The 16,912-nt window shown below is 41.7% G+C and overlaps 1 protein-coding gene across 1 annotated transcript in view; it reads left to right on the forward strand.

Annotated features, from left to right (window-relative positions):
• The window catches only part of igf1rb (insulin-like growth factor 1b receptor), a 36,721-nt gene that overhangs the window by 12,589 nt on the left and 7,220 nt on the right, over nucleotides 1–16,912 (forward strand). The window contains exons 3-10 of the mRNA XM_020080090.2: nucleotides 10,072–10,375; nucleotides 10,750–10,886; nucleotides 12,320–12,464; nucleotides 13,771–13,979; nucleotides 14,222–14,348; nucleotides 15,144–15,379; nucleotides 15,976–16,143; nucleotides 16,225–16,432. Coding sequence (XP_019935649.1) covers nucleotides 10,072–10,375; nucleotides 10,750–10,886; nucleotides 12,320–12,464; nucleotides 13,771–13,979; nucleotides 14,222–14,348; nucleotides 15,144–15,379; nucleotides 15,976–16,143; nucleotides 16,225–16,432 — 1,534 coding nt within the window. The remainder of the gene's footprint in view (nucleotides 1–10,071; nucleotides 10,376–10,749; nucleotides 10,887–12,319; nucleotides 12,465–13,770; nucleotides 13,980–14,221; nucleotides 14,349–15,143; nucleotides 15,380–15,975; nucleotides 16,144–16,224; nucleotides 16,433–16,912) is intronic.

Below are 16,912 nucleotides of genomic sequence, written 5' to 3' on the forward strand. Positions count from 1 at the left end.
GTGCAGACTTATATATATAGATATATTTTCACTCATTATTTTTCAGTTTCTTCTATGAGAGAGATTCAGTTGTAGTGGGGATTGGATATAGCCATAAATCTCAGTTTTATGTTTGATATCCGAAAAGGTTGAAATGAACCTGGATTGATAAAATTAAAGGACTGGTGTATAGAATTTAAGGGGAGCTACATTTCTTTACTGGAATTTTGCTGAAATGATGCTACTCAATGATGTCTCTCACTAAAATCCTTAGCCAACACACCTTGCTGAGGTTCATTGTTTAAACCATGACTTTACGTTTTGTAGGCTAAGACCACAGAAAAAACAAACAAAATGGAATTCCAACAATTATTTGGCCTTCCCCATGTAAATTCCAGTGGATAACAATGCATTCCATGGGTCACAGCAGAAGAGGAAGTTATCATATCAAAAGTGTTATTCATACATCTCAATCGAAAGGGAGAAGCACGCATATGTCACACCCTGTCCTAAAGGGAGCTACATAGCTATACATGCTGTATGTTGCATCTGGTCTCGGTGTACTAACTGACAGTGTCATATGAAATGCTAGCATGAAACCATGGTTCAGTTTCATCCGGATCAAGGAGGGAGGCAAAGGACTGACACAGCCCCCAAGTGTAATGTAATACAACAAGATGTGACTGATGATTAAAAAAAAAAGTGTAATTCAAGGAAAACCTTTTTCAAGAAACTGGAAGTCAGACCCATTCTTTTTGAATACAATCAGTAAAATGGCATTAAGATCTTGTCCTTTGAGGATTGTAATTACAGCTTTATTGTATTAAGCTTGTGCAGGCATTCCCAAAGGAGTTATTGATCATCACAACTAGTCATGCACCCCTTACCCTCACCAGAACCCAGAGGCTGTCAGGGCTGGTAATTATAGGGGCTGCTAGTAAACCAGGCACATCCATGACTACTTTTAGTGAACAGTCACACCCATCCCTGGAATTCCTGGAAGTGAACATTACTGGTTTGGCTGCGTCAAAGTGCCTACTGTAATTATGTGGCCTTTAATTGTGCTCTGTTAACACCGTCAGGTCAGGATGAGCTGCGACCAGGCACTGAGATGAGTCTCTTGTCTGTGGATTTGAGGTTGCTTGGAATTTGCTGGGAATAGTTTGTTTCTTTTAAAGATTCTTTTTTCATCATTTCGGTCTGACGTGATCACAGGAGAAAAACAATAAAAGAGAAGAAAGACAGAACATTTTTGCCCGGTTGTAGATTTTTCTTTCTTTTTTTTTTTTTTTTACTTAATGGCTGTTTTCATTGTCCATTTATCAGGGATGTAACAAGCTCCATATACTATCACAAAGAACAAAAGCATGAACAGACTTTTATTCATTGATAATTCTGTTCTTTCTTTTACCCACGATAGAGTGGTGTCCTGGAAAAGCTAAATGTAGGTTTCTGATATGAGGTTTTGTTCTCGTAACATAACAAGGAACGCTCCAGTTTAAGGAAACGTATCTGGATGGCAATATTTAACTTTTGCTGTCATATACCATGTCTAAAATGAGCATCGCAACACATGTTATAAAGCTGCTTGCCAGTTTTGCTGCTCTAATTGCAGCTTCAACTGGAGCATGTATTACCACTAATCTCCTGTCATGTTTGGTTGTATTCATTCAGTCTATGAAGTAATCCTAACTGGTTAAAAAGGTGAGGGTACAGTTGAGTGTGGGTGGATGTTCCCTGAGGGTGTGGTACATTAAAACACAATAGTTTTGGAAATCTCTTTATTAAAGAAATGTGAATATGCAAAACATCCAGTTTGTTGAATTCTGGTTGTAATAAGTTGCCTACAGGCCAGGCTGCCACAAGGTGAACGGGAATCTTCTCTACCTCCTTCATCCTTTCCATCAAATTCCAGGGATATTTCTGTCTTCCCACGCCAAGTAAACACTCTAACACAAACACTAAGGAATGCAGACAACTTCTTCTGGTGTGTGTGTGTGTGTGTGTGTGTGTGTGTGTGTGTGTGTGTGTGTGTGTGTGTGTGTGTGTGTGTGTGTGTGTGTGTGGAATTCACCATAAAGTAGATCTATATATATTGTTTTAGAAATATTGTTCCATAAACATGTGTAATGTATGTGTCACTTGTAGCAATTAAAATGTTGGCAGTAGAACACTTATAAAAGCTATTGTTTAATAATTAATCAGATGAAACAATTGATTTAATTTTAGCTTTCTCTTTCAACTGTTATCCAGTAATGTTAGTTATTTATTTCAATCATTTACCAAGTACCTTTAGCTAAATATTTAAACATTTAAAGCACTTTGTCTGCTAACACACCCTCAACACATTGTGTTCATGAGGTACAGCTGTGTAATCAATACTTTAAAGAGATAGTTCACTAAAAAAATAAAATTCACTCATTCTTTACTCACCAGTATGCCGATGGAGTAAGGTGTTTGAGTCCACAAAACACTAAAAGGTACAGTGTGTAGAATTTTATGATATCTAGTGTTGAAATTGCATGATACAGCTGAACACCCCTCACCTCACCCTCCCCTTCCAAACATGAAAGAGAACCTGTGGTAGCCTTTAATTGTCATCAAAACTCAAAATGTGTTTAGTTTAGTGTTTAGTCCAGTCTGGACTAATGTAAAAAAACATGGCAGCCTCTGTAGAGAGGGTCCCCTCAATGTAAATATAAAGTATTTCAATATAAAGGGCCTTTTCTGGGCAAAATAAAACTACAATTCATACAATTTAGATGAAACAAACTAGTGAAAACCTCATGAGGATTATTGTACATTAAATTTCTGCCAATAGTTCCCTTTCACCTAAATCATACACACTCGACCTTTAAGGAGTCTCAGGGGTAAACAGTGTTGCAGCCAAATCTGCTAGCATTGTTACTTGGATTTAAAGGCTTAAAACAGTGTAAATGAGGCTGTTTTCGAATATGAGTGCCGGGACTTGCAGACACTTGGATGACTCCACACGAGCAGGATGCATGTTATGTTCTTTTCTGTTTTATTACGTCTGAAGAATGGGTCACTTTGGCTGCAACCCTGTTTACCCCTGAGACCCCTGAAGTGTTTTGTGGACTCAAACACTTCACCCACCCCTCCATCGTCATAGTGGTGAGTAGATAATGAGTAAATTCAAATTTTTCGGTGAACTATCCCTTTTAATCTTAGTTGAGGTACGATCTGTCCACATATCTCTAAGGAACTATAAGTATCCCTTAGTGTATCTGCTCTCTAGTTGGAAATCACTTCTCTAATCACCACTCTCAGACACCAAAGATATTGACCAGCATTCATGCTGTCTCATCACTCAGACGGTATAAAAGGGAGATTTGATCTACAGCCTCAGGATCTACAGTCCATCTTGATTTGATGTGACTAGGTGACAGGCAGCAGGGTCTTGTGTGAAACCTGTTTTATTTCGGATGAGTCAGGGAGAGACACATCTCCAGCCTTTCATCACCAACAGGAAAGATGTTCTGCAAGTGCTTCACCTGTGTTAGTGTTTTTTTCTCCCACTGACCAGGCTGTAATTATGTACAGGAAGCTTTAGACCACACATCTCCTGTGGGATGGCTCCTTACACTCAGAGGAGCGATGGGGGATGAAGAAGAGGAGGAAAACCCAGTACAGCGTTTGATATTGTCAGCAATCGCGTGCAAACTATACAGCTCTGAACAGCGGCTGCTCCCCGTGATCACTGCCTGTACTTGTTCCAGGTGTCTAAATATCTGATTTTTTTTTACAAGTGATTAATTCATTAATTTAATTGCAACAAGACTGAATGAAGCTCTGAGTCATCTAATTGGGATCCAAAAAGAAACTTGTTTGCACCAGCCAATGAAAACTATACCTCATTTTCCCCGTCTCCAATAATACTTATTGTTTCCATCCAAATGCTGTGCAGGTGGTTCAAACATACTTCTGAAACTTCTACTTGCCACAATGGGATACTCTGGTACATTGTGTCATTTTGTTTGAATGTAGTGATTTTCATTGTTCGTGGATTTTGGCTGCCCAGACACGGTCTGTTACGGTCGATGATGTGCGCACTCTTTGTTGCTGTCTCAGATGCTCAGCTCACTTTATGAGCTGTCTGTGTGTCAGGCTCAACTGATTGGCAGGTTTTGATGTCTCGTATCTACTGGGAGGCTCAGGAGATGAACCGGACAGCACTGCTCAGCCATGTAGAGCTGTGAATTGACCGAATGAATGGAGATCCTTGTTCTGCTGAGGCGAATGAGCCTGTAGACACGACACACGCTACTGACTGACTGGTTTTCTGAACGACTGATTCACTGACTGAACCTTCACACTGACAGACTGTCTGCTTGTAACAGAGCATGCTTTGTATGGGACTGGAAACACCGAAATATTGTTGTGTTTTCTGTCCATCATCAACGTCTTGTTCTGCATCAGGATACTGTGTTGGTGTTGTTTCCCAATCGAGCCAAAGTACAAAAACACACTGGGAGGGCAGAGAGTGTGGAGTTTGGAAAAAGGGCAGGGATAACTCCACACTCACTTGATCACACAGTCAGCACCACACATACACCAAACTTTGAAAAAATAGGAAAAAGAAAGTCTGGAAACATCCATTACCCAATGTTTTCATCTGTTTTGAGTGGAATCTGTACGTTTATACAGATTTATATTTCTGGTTGAGCAAGGCAGCACACTAGGTAATAATACAATGTTTGTATGAGACATTAGACTAGTGCTGAGGTCCATTGCAGTTCGGGCCTGGAATCACAGCTGTAGTGCACATACAGTGAGTAAGGGCTGAATGCTGATAAATGAAATGGTGAAGATCAATATTCTTTTGTCTGCTGGTCAGTTGTAACAGACATTTTCATGGCCCTGTTTTTGGTTGTTAGTGATGAGGGAAGGTTGGTGCCACAAAGACAGATTAAATAATTTTAAATGAAGTGACATGGTAAATGTCTGACTTCAAATGTTTTAATTAGATCTCCACTATTATTACCTCTACCAAGGAGGTAATGTTTTTATCTGCATGTGCGTCGATGGATCAGGGAAAGATCCATACATTTTTGGATCAGATCTGCATCAGGGGGAGGAACCCCAAAATGTTTTTCACTTTCTTTAAAATTGTGAGGTATGACATTTTTCAACATTTCTCAGAGAATAAGATAAAAGATATCAGATAAGGGACTGATGCTTATGAGTGTGGGCAATTTGGTGCAGATCCAACTCAAAATCTAGATCTAGTGAATTTAAATATATTTCACAGGGAGACTGTTGGGCCTTAGCAAAGGTATGCATTGAGTGCCATTCTAGTTTATTTATTGGAACACTGTTTTTTTGAATTTGACGTTGTCAATGTTTGTTTGAGAGAGAGAGAGAGCGAGCGGGAAGATACCACAGGTTAAGGAGAGGCAGAGATGATCAATGCATTGATGAAGCAGCAGTGTAAAAACAGTGTTAACTAATGTGGTAACAAAAAATGTGGTAACTAATTAGCTGAACTTCAGATCGGTAATCGGAAACACTGCTATACCATGTATTTAAGGTTGAACCTCCTGACATATTGACTGATGAATTTCTGGTTAGTGCTGTTGGGATAGAAACCAATGTAGACATCCCTCTCTCCCTGTTCTCGTGTTGCTGTCGGTGGCACTAGGTAATTCTGCTAAAGCCTGGAGCGTCATCATAGCAACTCAAGTCTGTGTGGTACATCCTGTTCGTATCACCTTGAGGAGGGGGGCTGAAAATAAGGATTAACAATCGGAAAGGCTTTTAATTCTTATTCGATCAGCTGATCTCAGAGAAAGAGAGGGGGAAAAACAGCTACCTGCCACTCCCATTGTTTAACCAGCTTGCAAGATACTTAGAATAAAATAGTAAGTTCTCTGAAGTTATTTTTTCTTCATATTTGCGTGTGTTACTTTATCAAGTGGCTGCTAGAATAATAATGATAAACTAGAATAAATTAGACACAGACATTTTCCCGCCATCCAGCTGGTGACTGGTGTGAGTTTCCAAGCCGACCTTCCTGCTGGGCTGGTATGTCTGTTTCCCTGGACGACCCGAATTGGCTTTTTGACCCACAGCAGTGATCTTTATCCCACAGTGGAGTGAGTGCCCTGTAATGACAGAATGGACTGCAAAATGTACAGTAACGTTTTACAAGCCATCCTTTAAGTTTCTGACTGAGGCAACGATACAGGAAATACGCTTGACTTGTGTGGATGGATACATTCATAGATTTGTAATATCACATATGCAGAAAACTCAAACAATAAAAATATCTTATGTTTTGTTATGGTACACGTTTCTGTTTGTGTTAATTTGTGTTGTCTGGCTCCCCCAGCTGGCAGCCGTGTGTGTGTGTATGTGTGTGCGTGTGCGTGTTCCTTCTGTCCTCCTTACCACATCTAATTCCTCCTCCTCTGTAGTTCATTCTTTCCCTCATCCATCTACATTCTCCTCCTCTGCCCCTTCTTTTTCCTCTTAATCCTTCACCTCCTCCCCTTGAGCTGTAGCTCTGCATTAACCTCTCTCTTAAAGTGTAGCAGGGAGGAGACAGAGGATAAAAGCTGGGATCTATTATGTAGCAGCCGATGTACGCTGTGTACCCATCTACCCCTCCACCTCTGGTCACTCAGTGAGGAGGCTTCAGACTAGGAGCTCCAAACCGAAGACAGGGAGGATCTCCCTCTCCAACCCCTCCTCAGCTCTCTACAGGCACACTGCAAAATTACACCTTTCCAGCACAGCTCCCATCACCCCATGAAGGGGTCAGAGGGCGAGATGGAGTCGGGGGGCGGTGGGGGCTCCAAGCAGAGAAAGAACATTCTGTACCAGAGAAATGCAGCACTGGTTTTCTCCCGCAGAGCATGAACACCCTGCTGAATGGTTGGTGGGACCACACAGTCTGAAGGGCCTGATTGGCTTCCGTGTCAGTCGGTAGGCAGCCCCGGAAGGTCATCTCATGGTCACTGCCTGATGGTCAGTCTTTGTCCAATGGGAAGGACAGTAGACTTCTTCTTCCTGAATTCAGATCCAGTCACATGCTTTTCTAAATGGGAAAGTGATGTCACATTTTTTTTCCATGCATACTAGTTACTTCCAAGCAGGTGTGCTGGATTCAAGGTGTTGGTGTTTAGTTAATACCAGTATTTGGCCAGATAAGTACTAACAGATACAAAAAAAGTGGAGTTGTTGCTCAAAATGGCTACTTTCATTTTCTCTGTAGCCCCACAAAACAAATGACTGTGCACTGCCTGACAACTGCTAGAAGCTGACTTTTGCATGACTCTCTCAAACTTCTGGCTATCATCTCTGCTTCAGTGGTGTATGTCTCTCCACCTTATGTGCAGTGAGAGCATGGTCCTGGTGCACGCAGGCAGGCAGGTCGGCTAGTGACAGACAGGTATGCCAGAGAATCATTTTAATCTGGTCTGAATGAAATCATTGGTAGTGAGGGCCACAGATGCCAGTGTTTTTGCTTCTTTTTTTTTTCAGACAACAAAGTCACCGTACCTCTACCAACCTGTATCTTCATGAATGCATAATAAAAGATGCACATCAGCATTTCTGCCAAAATCAATTCAATCCATGGTAGTAACAGTGGTACAGGTGCATGAGCATGAAGGTCACTCACACACAACGGATTCAGATTGACAGATTGTTTCTCCGTTGAGACAAAAAACTGAATTGCATACCACAACTGTAGCTGAAACTACGAGGTCTGACCGTCTGCTTGTATGGTAAAATTGTTATGGACCTTAACGTGAGCATACAGTAGCATGCAACAGTGTGAGCGAGCATGTGGCTGGTAGCGCTGAAAATATCCAAGTTAGAGAACTCTTTTGAGGTAAACTTATGTCCAAAAATAATGGCATGAAGAATCCTTGTCCAGAGAACCTTTATGTTATTATAAGTAATGAATGTTTTTGGTTCATTATGAAACAGTGGCAGGACAAAGTAGAATATGGCAGGCCGCCGCAGTCTAGATAATTAATGGGAACCACTGGAAAACACTGCACATTGTTTTAAGTGTGGAAATGCTGGTAATGTCCTGATGTGTTTAAAACGCCATATAAACAAACTTTATTGTTGAACATTATAGCTGCTACAATTAGTCAATAAGTGGGAAGTATTTTGCTGTAGGATGAGCTGCTGGCACGCAGCTTTAAAGACATGTTTCCCAAAAACCACACTTCCTTTGAGCGCTGAGCTCAAGCTAAATTTTAGAGGTAAAAGATCAACCAGATGGTTGGAACTTTTCTGTTGTGTCTTAGGCCCTGGGAATGACTTCCTTTTCCAATTTGACATCTGTTTTCTTTTTCTTTTTTAAGGAGGCTGTTCTTCAAAGAGCTTTACAGTCAGCGTTCAGCTCTTTCAGTTCATCCATTTTGAATACAGTAATATAACAAGAACATGCTGCAAGTTCGATGACTAAAACACAGATTCTGGAGTCTTTATGGAATACTAAAATGTACTGTTGTTACTACAGCAGGGGTAGACAAACCCCTTGGCCACGGTGTCTTCCGTTTTTTTCGACATAGCTAATAGAGGCAACATGTTGAAACGTGTCTCTGTGTTTTTTTCTCTCAGCATCCGACATGATTTCCCATAACTTCTCTTTGCTTGGTTTCTCTGTAAACACAGCCTCTGGTTAACCTAAGCAGATGACATAATGAAAATTACAGTCTTTTGTTCGTGGAGTTGTTTTTCATTCAGATATGCCTGCCCCTTTGTTTATGCCCTCAAGGACACTTCACTAACACACACAGAATAATTTAAGAAGTGAGTTTTTGTTATTCCTTAGCAGTTGGTGTTTGTCTCTGTGGCAGATAGAGTAAGTGCTTTGAAAGAAACATTACGCTCTGTGGATTCTTTCTCCGTCTCTGTGGTGGTAAGGGGCTAAATGGAACCTCTGTCATTGGGAGGAACTGCAGTTGAGTTCAGTGAGGCCAATTCTGGACCCAAACATGTAATCATTTACTTCCCTGCTCTCTCAGTTAAGGTGTTAACTTGGGAATTGAGCTGTTGTAGTGTCTGCTTGCTCTCTGTCTCCATCATACTTGATTTAAACTCCTCTACTGTCAAGACAAAGGCAGCCGGAAGGTGCGGCTCCGTTCCATACGTAGGTCAGTCCAGTGTTTTCACTCTGTAGCTCCCAATCAGTTTTTCCTGTCATCAGTTACAGTATCCTCTTATTTAGAGGGACACCACAGCAACTAGAGGAGTTATTTGTAGCTGTGCTGGTTGGAAAACCCGTACCGGAGGGGCTTTTGTCGCTGTGGATCTGGGATGAGCCTCCCACTGCACTACTGGGCTCAACACCAACAACTGAGTTGGACAAAAGCTCTGACTCGCTGTTTGTTGGATTTGGTTTTGTTGGCTGAATTTTTTTTACACATACAGAGTTGTTGATTGGCTATGAAGCAGTTTGCACGACTTCCTTTTGATTGCCTGTTTTTATTTGGTGTTTTACAAGCTCTATTCTGAGCTGGTTCACATGTGTGTACATACTCATTGTCAGTCATTCTCTAGTAAGTCTAAATCATTTGTTCAGGACTGTAGCCAGCAGCGTCCTGCCAGAGGCTAATTTGAGCTGAAGACTCACTACTTGTGTTTATTTTTGAGGCTCTTTCATTTGCTAAAAATGGGGTAATGCATCTTTACTCTGTGTTCTTTGTTGTTGGATGCAGATCACAAGAACAGGGAGACTCAGGCGGGTTGTCTGTAATACCCTGAGCAGATGTGTATTTTAACTAGAGCTGCTTTTTTATTGTCATGATCAATCGAATGTCCAAAGGATGATGAAAAATATCCATCAGAGACCAGTGTGACTTCTGCAGTTGTCTTGTTGTGTCTGACCAACAATCCAAAACCCCAAGGAAAACCCCATCCTTCTGCTACAATAGATCTAGATCAACACTGATATTAAATGGAGCTTTTAGCCTTGAACATTCTAGGAAGCTATCCCTATGTCCCCACATGTGTACCGTGGAGTAGTATCAAATGGATGTCCTGATGTGTCTTACTGTCACTTACGATTTGTAGGAAAAATAACTCCCTCTCACTCTGTCTCCCTACCAGAATGCCCCGAGAAGTGTGTGCGGCGAGCGTGTACAGCGGACGGCGAGTGCTGCCACCCTCAGTGTCTAGGCAGCTGCACGGCCCCCTATAGCGACACAGCATGTGCCGCATGCATGCATTACTACCACCAAGGGCGCTGTGTGGCCGACTGCCCTCCCGGCACCTACAAGTTCGAGGGCTGGCGCTGCATCAGCGCCGAGCTCTGCTCCAAAGTCCACCTCCCAGAGTTCGACAGCTTCATCATCCACAGTGGAGAGTGCATGCCCGAATGCCCGTCTGGGTACACGCGCACTACACCCAACAGGTGAGCCGCAGTTTACGCTGAGCTAGGCTGGGAAGGAGCCACTGGGTGGAGGTACTCTTATTGTTGGCCTGACATTGGTACCAATTCCACACCCTGTCATTAGTTTTCATTCTTAAGTTTCGTCAGGGCAAGGACAGAGTGTAACGGAACAACTACAATAAAAGGCCGCTTGTTTGTTTAATGGAAGTTTCAGGTTAAATCTTGTCATCTCAGACATCATTTGGCTGATCCTGTGAAACACTCGACATACACTCTTTCAGGGACAGAATGAAAAGTAAAGGTCAGGGGAGACTGTAAAGACTATAGATAAGCAACGTGTGTCAGTGACATACTGCACATACTGTCTCTTACTATTACTTTCTGTCTGTCTCCAGTATGAACTGTACAGCCTGTGATGGTCTGTGTGATAAAGTGTGTGAGGAGAAGGTCATTGACTCCATGGACGCTGCTCAGTCTCTCAAAGGCTGCACTGTTATTAAAGGCAACCTGCATATCAACATCCGCCGAGGCCGTAAGTACCGCAGCACGATACCACCACAACACGACAGCTAACATTTCCACTGCTTCCAGTGTTGGTTAAAGGACAGAGGAGTTTATTCTTAGTTCACCACGCCCTACATGTTTATCAACAGGTCTAAGCAATTATGTTAATAACTATTGAATGATGACATCAAAAGGAAAAGTTAGATCCCTGTTTATTTACATTATTTCACAACATTTTTCCAATTAGGAAAGACTATATTCTTGTAGATAACCACCATCTTTGTGGTACACAAAATATTTTGCCTAACTTTATCCTCTGAAGATAATTGTATGCACTTTTCAACTAAAAATAATGATAATGACGTTATTCATCAGTTTCCTCTTACATGTTCAGGTAAATGTTGTGCGATTTGGACATCATATACAGTCAATATTAACACAATTTGAATAAACATGCAACCAGCGCTCTCTAGCAGTGGCGGCTGGGACTGCACTCATGACCGTTAGTGTCGTTGTTGATCACAACAGTGTGTTCTCAGTAACGGGCACTTTTACGACAATGTCAACATCAACCCATTCTCTAGTTCTCTGGGTTCGGTTCTGCGTACTGAGTCGAGCTTCACCGAACTTTCAATTAACAGGTGAACATCTCTCTCTCTCTCTCTCTGTTGCAGCAGTGGCACATTAGTGTCCTGTGCTAGTAGGAGCAACGCTAGCATCAGTCCTGAAAGACTAGGATCAGTCCTGAAAGACTAGGAACTCATAGTTGACTGCTTTGGGTTTTCTCAGTGGCTGATGCCGATGTTCAGAGGGCAGGGCGGTGATAGTGTTTATATATTAAACCCACATTTTTTTGCTTCTTTTAAAATATATCTAATATTATTAACAAATGTAACAACACTGATGAATGTAAATTAAGATTTATACCCAATATATTATTCACTTGAACACATGTGTTTGCTTAAGTTGACTGTGTTGGTTAAGTTGTTTTATTATTTCAAAATTTGAGTATCTAAAAACGAATTTCTGGAATTCTTGTTAAAGAGTTGAACTCTTGTTCGTCAGTCTTGTGGCCAATCCTGATTATCTCCTCGCCAGATATCAGTAAGATTAATTGAAGTCGATTACTACTTGCAACTGTATAATTAGATGATTTGAAAAAAATCATATTCAAGGAGGCAAATAGGGCAGTAAAGAATTGAGAGGAAAAAACAGTAGCAGATAGAAGAGGTTATTCAGGCAGGCTTTTGTTCATTAACGATTTGCCGAAGAGGTTTTCAGTATGTCTCTCAACAAATACCTCAAATATACAAGCTCCATTTAGCTCAAACATAATGATGTCATGAACCGAGTTTAGTCACTAATAAAAACTGAATGTGTAAAAACATAATTAGACTATATGAATAAGATATGTGAATACATAATTAATAACAGGAGTTTGTGTGCGTGTGTGTGTTTCAGACAACATGGTGGCAGAGCTGGAGAGTTTTACTGGTTTAATTCAGAGGGTGACGGGATATGTGCGGATCAGACACTCTCACACTCTGAGCTCCCTGGCCTTCCTCCGCAGCCTCAGATACATCGACGGAGAAGACCTTCTGGATGAGTACGAACATGCACACACACAGATGTTAATGTATGGTCACACTCTTAAGTGAAGTTCTGCTCTCTTGTTCTCTCACAATAATAAATGATAGTAAAATTCATTAAAGAGGATTCCCCTGAAAAGGTAATACTAATTTTCAGTGGAGTCCACTCCTTCTCTGGACTTTGCCTTTAACATATGAACAACGCAGTATAAGATTCTCGTTAGACATGTTCACGGGAACATTTCCAAATTGTTTAGGTGAGGGGTGGGGCAGCAGGCAGAGGCAGGACTTAATATGTTAATTTCACTGCGGAGATCATGTGTTTTAGTTTACAACACTTGGACTCTGGCTTCGGCCCTCATCTCCATAAGCTCTAGAATTTCTTTGTCATATCAAGTTTAAGTCTTCAGCATTTTTTAGTTAAATTTTGCATCTGTCCCGTGTTAATGATCCCACTCGCTTGCGAGGAATCCTTCAGATAATTTCCTCCTGTATTATAACATGGACTTGACAACATTCAGAGTTTTTGCTGGCGGAAAAACCCAAGAAAATGTCCACAGCCTCTGACAAGGACATCTGCCTGCTCACATCTGCCCCTTTGAATAGTTTCAGGGGGGGCTGTATGGAAAAGCAGCTCCAGTGACTATTCTCAGCATCAGTCAGACTTTGAAAAATGATGTTTTGTTGCAACACTCTAACTAATGTGAGGAAAGAACCTTGTGTAGTGTTTGTTTTATGATGTGGTTGGTCGAGGTCATCACTGAAATGTTATTTTGTCTGTGAGGGTGCAGACTGGAACATAGACAGACTTCCATGTTTTGGTTTGGATAACTGTACTGTCACCAAAGTATAAAAAAACTCACTCAAGAATCTTGTTTTTAACTTGAGAGAAAATCAACTGCATATCCCCCTTTTTTTTTTTTATAAGACCTTGAACGCAGCTTAACTTCCAAGGAAAGGCTCTCTCAGGGTCATGAAGTGGCCATCACTCCCCCCTCTTTCTGCTTCTCCTTGAGCTCACAGGAATCTTACCATCCCAAGGCACACATTACAGTCATTCCTGGATGTCTGGGTGTTACCCAATGACTCATTAAAGCTCCTATCCCTTCTTCTCATCTCCTCTGCAAAATCCCCTTTCTTTGACACCTCATTGTGCATTTTTTCCATATGCACTGAAAATAAGGCATTGCTCCTGGTGGGAAAATTGTTCCAGCTTGACAAAAATTTTGATCCACACATAACCTTAAGCAGAAAGAGTACATAGTGAATATACAACTAAGAGACTAATTGTTGTCTTTCATTCATCCTCTTTCTGCCCTCCAGCATGTACGCCTTCTCAGCGTTCGACAACCAGCAGCTCCAGTATCTTTGGGACTGGAAACAGCACAATCTCACTATCAAAACAGGGAAGCTGTTCTTCAGAGCCAACCCGAAGCTGTGCAGGTCTGAGATCCGCAACATGTGGGACAAAACGGGTATCCAGGGCCGCTTTGATGAGGGCGATTTCCGATACAACGGCGACCGAGCCAGCTGTAAGGGTCAAATCAGTCAAATCAGTCTTACAACCACAAACATGTAAATTGCTATGTCCAGTTCATGTGCAGGAGATACTCTACTTTACTAGCAGTTTCCAAACACCTCCTGAGTCTGATGTTGCTCTGCACCATGTGTCAGTATTTACTGCATTACTCTGTCAACATGACTAATTGCTGCACATTTTAACAGAAACATACTGAAGTACTTTGATTTGAACTCTTTTCCCAATCCCTCCTAGGTGAAAGCACTATCCTGAATTTTAAGTCCAACACCACCAGCAGCACGCGGATCAAACTGACCTGGCAGCGGTACAGGCCTCCTGACTACAGGGACCTCATCAGCTTTATTGTCTACTACAAGGAGGCGTAAGTGTTTCAGAGTAGCCCCAGTCATTGGCTACTGATCGCAGCAGTGAAATGAACTGCAACTCAATTTCCCCAGGTTATTTTACATCGACCAACAGGACTTAAAATGCACTGAGCAATAAATAGGGTAAACAGTGGCAGTCTAAGTTCATGTACCATCAAAATGTTAGAAGAGAAGATGACATAAAAATACCTCAGTGAAACTTTAAATGAACCAAAGCAATGGAGAAAACATTACATTTTCTGTTAATTTGAGATATTCATTCCATTTAACTTACACACACTTTCTTTTCAATCAAGATGGAAAGTGCAAATAAATAACCGTGGGTGGAAACACATGGTGTTTTATTAAATGCCATTTAGGGTTTGTTTGCATCAGTTTTATGCATAAACACAAGAATAAAACCGGTCAATGAAAATCAATATATAAATATTACTATACTATAAATACACAAACATTCATTGCCATTTCCAACACCAGTTGCATGCGCATCATTATGTTGCTCAGAAAAAGTGCAGCATCAGCTTCTAGACTACCAAAGTAAAGACAAAAGAGAAATGAGTCACCAGTTTGTGTTTCATCACTGCTGATCGGAGCCGATAAAAACTTGCAGAGTCATTTGACCCGGGAGTTAATGCTGATTATTTCCATTCTCACTGCAAAAGCCAGATGTTAGTGGATGTCAGTGGGTTTTTTGATCTGGGGAAAAAGGGCTTATATTATGGATGTTACTGTAATTAACAAAGCTTAAAGGTTCGTGATTATCTATGAACCTCACATTTTCTTCTTTCCAGGCCTTTCCAGAACATCACAGAGTTTGAGGGGCAGGACGGCTGTGGCTCCAACAGCTGGAACATGGTGGACGTGGAGCTGAGGCTGGACAAGGACTCAGACCCTGGCGTTCTGCTGTCTGCTCTGAAACCCTGGACACAGTATGCCATCTTCGTCAAGGCTATCATGCTTAAGGTGGAGGATAAACATATGCCGACTGCCAAGAGCAAGGTGGTCTACATCCGCACAAGCCCCTCAGGTAAACATAGACTGAGAGTAGAGAAAACTTATGTTCCTATAATCCTAGAATGGCTGCAAATGATATAGAGGCGCTAAAAGAGTAAATTGTTGTTTTTACTAAACCTCCAGTAAATCTTTCTCTCTAAAAGTTTTCCTCATCCATGGGTATAGGGGGAAAGTCCGACCATCAGTAGTTTTAGGAAGTTCGAAAATAAGATTATATACCAATGGACATTAGATTTAATTTGGTAAACTGTGATATTAACAGACTATACACACAGGATTGTGTGATAACATTCCTGGATTTAATCCAGATGTACTGTAAGGAGATGAGGAAGAGAGTTTATAAATACACACAGCTGCAACTCAAAGAGATGGAGAAAACCCCATTTACAAAAACTATAATACAATTAGGTGAAATGGAAGAGTGCTCTAAACAAATCCAGCTGCAGTGGAAAGATGAAGCAGTGCTGTGATGTCAGTGAATCACATCTGCACTGGCACAGTATGCATCCTACCCTGAAGGAGAGACGCTTCCTAAAAGCTGGTGGAAATCAAGCAGCCACATGGTGACGACACTGAGGTCAGAATAATTTCAACTTTTATCTCTCTCAGTGCCCTCCATGCCTCAGGATGTGCGAGCATACTCTAACTCCACGACGCAGCTGGTAGTGCGTTGGTCTCCCCCCGTCGCACCAAATGGAAACCAGACTTATTACCTGGTGAGATGGCAGCAACAAGCCGAAGACAGGGAGCTGTACCAGCACAACTACTGCTCTAAAGGTGTGCACATAGACAGACACACAACTTCAACACTCTACTGCTCATTGTGTACACGGTCACATCTTCCTCCTCCTTCTGCAGAGCTGAAGATTCCCATAAGGATTGCTGCCATAGGTGTGGGAGACCAGGAAGAGGACACCAAGCCCACTAAACCGGATCCTGAGGGGGGAGACAAAGGTCCCTGTTGCCCCTGCCCCAAGTCAGTGGAGGACCTGGAGGCGGAAGCTGCTGACGCCTCCTACCGAAAGGTCTTTGAAAACTTCCTGCACAACTCAATTTTTACACCGAGGTAAGCTACACATTACCATTATCTTATTGTTTAGCTAAGATGTGGATCCGTGACACATTTTAGTACCTCATTTTATTCTGTGCTCCTCACATGTAGTTTTTGTGCAATATCTCTATAAATTCAGTCAGCCATCACGAGCTGTCCTGCCCTCATATAATAATGTTAAGTGTTTAAACAACGGAAACAAAAAGGGAGAAGTGGGTCCAACATAACCATGAACCTAATCAAACAACCTTGTATTTCTATCTTTTGTGAGGCCACACATTGACATAATCCATTCCTTCCCTGTCACAACTAAGGCCTAACCCTTACCCTAACTTCACCCTACAAGCAAGATTAGGTTAGAAAGTCAGGACCGGCCAAAATGTCCTTACTCTGTATGTTGTAGGCTCTAAATGGTCCATCTGTTCGTACACACACACACACACACACACACACACACACTGACACACACACACTCACACTCACACACTCAGGGTT

This window comes from Paralichthys olivaceus, chromosome 1 (assembly GCF_024713975.1).
Source record: "Paralichthys olivaceus isolate ysfri-2021 chromosome 1, ASM2471397v2, whole genome shotgun sequence".
NCBI lineage: Eukaryota > Metazoa > Chordata > Actinopteri > Pleuronectiformes > Paralichthyidae > Paralichthys > Paralichthys olivaceus.